Below are 2,987 nucleotides of genomic sequence, written 5' to 3'. Positions count from 1 at the left end.
ATAATACGAAATTTTTTTATCAGAACCCCTTCTCCGACGAAAATTATATTTCCGTCAGAAAACTGGGGTGCCAGGTGTCCGCGTATTTACCGACAGAAATAGATTTCTGTCGATAGATACCGACGGAAATATTAATTCCCTCCGTCGGGAAAATATGTTCTGACGCATATTCTTGCGACAGATTAATATCTGTCGGTAATCTGTCGATAAGGTCCATTACCGACGAATAATTTCGTCGGTATTGTTGAATATTTTTTGTAGTGGTAGCCGATAGGCTCCCCAACAAACGGCTAGCTTGCGGCTAGGCGACGTGTAAGCTCTCAATCAAATTGTGAGCTCACGGCCAACATTAGTACTTTTAAGTCTAGTAGATGATACATTACACTCACAGTGTAATTTATCTATCGAAGGTGTTAATTTCTTTTATATCTGATCATTAATTGCATGACTTATAATTTCAGTGACTTGTCAATAGTATCGTTGCATGATTCAAAAATTCATGAGCAACTAGGAACCTGCCAGCATTTTTGTTGTCTTTTTAGTCAAACTATTCTTTAATTGATTAATGACAAGGGCTCTCGTATCTCAAGAGTCGAGAGTGAGAGAGAGTGTCAAGAGGATTGTTGGTCGCTAGCTAGCTGCATCCCATTGCGGGGGTATCTTCCAGAGCCAGCGACTGCGGCTGCCCTTCCTGCAAGCAATAAATGGGCGGGATGGTGAGCGTCTCCAACACCCCGTAGGCGTTCCAACAGAAGGGATCGTCCACCATCTCCCCCTCGTGCGGCAGCAGCTCCACCTCCGACATCGTGATGTTGGTGCACGCCACCGTGTCGCTGCAGGCGAAGTGCACCGGCGCGCTCCGCACGTCGTACGTTCCCTTGATGTTGCTGTAGGCCACGTCCGTCACCCACACCGCCGACGTCTGGTTCAGGCACTGCTTGCTCAGGCAGTAGTACTGGTCGACGATGATGCAGTTCCGCACGTTCTCCATCGCGATGTCCTCGAAGCTGATGCCCGACACCGACCCCGTCCCGCCCTGCCACGTCTTGATCCGCAGCCCGTTGTCCGAGTCGCGGATCCTCGCGTTCCGCACCTTCACGTTCGTCACGCACGCCTGCGAGTTGTGCACGCCCAGGCTCCCGATGCTGCACTCAATTCATATTATTATTATTATTATTATTTCTTCTAAAGTACTACTCTTCATTATCCATCAGCACTAATTATTCTTTTTAACCTTATGCCATGGCTCGGCCCGCACGTCACGTTGGCTATGTCCACGTTAGAGCAGCTCGGCCCAATAGAAATGCAATCGTCGCCTGCACCAGCATCATCGTATCATACGCACTAGTTCATTAGGTGGTTTTAATTAAACATTATAAAATAAGATGGTATTAAGTACCATTGCTTATGATGGAATCATAGATGGCCACAGACTTGGTGTTCTCTATGTGAATGCCATCGGTGTTTGGACTAAAGGAGGGGGAGCTTATCGACAAGCCCTCGATGTGCACCCCGTCGCAACCGTCGAACTTGATGTGAAATTGCGGGCTGTTCCGGATGCGGAGCCTTCCCACCGTCACATTGTAGCTCATGAAAAACCTGATTAGCTAGAAAAGATATGTAAAAGGTTAATGATGATTGATCGATGAGGAAGGGGACGAGTTTTACTTAGTTTGTTAGCTAGTCAAGATTTCTCTCACCGCAGGGCTGTCGCAAGGCCCGGGTAGTGTGCTTCCGTGAGGCCCCTACAGTGGGATTTATAGAAATATAATTAACTCGATTAAGGTAATTCCATGCTAACGTACGTTGAAATAATGAAATTGAAATGAGTAATAAGATGGATACTTACTCGGTGAGGCTTGCAGGGGAGATTCCACCAATCCTCGCCTTTTCCTTCGATGGTGCCGCCTCCTTGGAGAATCATGTTATTGACTCTGTAGAAAACCAGCCATTGCTTCTTGCTGTCGGCCGCTGGCCAATTGGCCGGTCCGTCCGGGGGCATAACAACTCCGTCTATCTACATTCTCCGACCGACGATTTAATACTTAAAATTCAATTGAAAACGAGTAGTAGTAATATTAATTCAGTCTCTATTGAAACCGGATAGCTTACTTGAAGCACAAGCCCTGGTCTGCATGGACCTGAGAAAATAGTGGATGTGACCATGAAGACACCGTCCGACGGCACGAGGATCACGCTCGAGTTAGCCATGCACGCGGCCTTCCACGCAGCCCGAAAGGCTTGGGCATCGTTGCTCGAGCCATCGCCGATCGCCCCATAGGATCGCACATCAAACACTCGGTGTTCCGACCGGGTGGTGTTTATATCCTTGCTCATAGACGGTGGCTCTGCTGGGGCACTTGCCGGCGGCAGGGAGATTTGGCTACCAGAGTTGAACTTGGGGCTGCTGCTGTGGTGCTTGTGGTAGTGATACCTTGGTTCACATTTCTCAAGGCTGAGTAGTAGAAGAAGTGCAAGAGTGGTAATGGAGGCGTATAGTGATGGGTGGCCATTTGGCATTGTGCAGAAGCTCTGAGAGGTTTGAATTGGCAATCACAAATCCACAGGTGGAGAGAGTTATTTATGCTGCAACTGCAAGTGATGTGCTCTCTCATTTAATGAAGCATCGTCTTTTTTTTTAAAAAAAAAAACATAAATATTTCATCATATGAATCTTAGGAACCGCCATTTTTTTTTTTTTGAAATAATTTCTCGCAGGGCATCCAAGCAAAGAAACAAAAATTAGGGTCGGCCAGCTCTGTGAGTTAGGATTTATAAAATGGAACTGGAATTATGCCTCAAAACTAGTAATCCATGCATCATATTCAAAAGAATGTTCTAGAGCTCTGCGACAAGTTACAGAATTAACCTTGAAAATGCTAAACAGTAAGAACTCTTGTTTGCATTGAAGGCATTTTATCTGAGATTTTTCTATCAAAAAACATTGATATGTTTCAATGCAAACGTTTAAACTGGCTGATTTGGAA

At 46.0% G+C, this 2,987-nt stretch overlaps 1 protein-coding gene across 1 annotated transcript; it reads right to left on the bottom strand.

The window, feature by feature from the left end:
* Window positions 1-509: 509 nt before the first annotated feature.
* Window positions 510-2,549, bottom strand: LOC121987876 (polygalacturonase At1g48100-like). The gene is made up of 6 exons (XM_042541588.1): window positions 2,113-2,549; window positions 1,850-2,017; window positions 1,701-1,745; window positions 1,400-1,607; window positions 1,235-1,316; window positions 510-1,145 (listed from the first exon to the last, which is right to left on the bottom strand). The coding sequence occupies exons 1-6, from the start codon at window positions 2,518-2,520 to the stop codon at window positions 635-637; spliced, it is 1,422 nt and encodes a 473-aa protein (XP_042397522.1). The 5' UTR covers window positions 2,521-2,549; the 3' UTR covers window positions 510-634.
* Window positions 2,550-2,987: the final 438 nt, after the last annotated feature.

This window comes from Zingiber officinale, chromosome 5B (genome assembly GCF_018446385.1).
Source record: "Zingiber officinale cultivar Zhangliang chromosome 5B, Zo_v1.1, whole genome shotgun sequence".
NCBI lineage: Eukaryota > Viridiplantae > Streptophyta > Magnoliopsida > Zingiberales > Zingiberaceae > Zingiber > Zingiber officinale.
The sequence above is the reverse complement of the archived record's forward strand: the minus strand, read 5'-3'. Positions and strand labels throughout refer to the sequence as shown.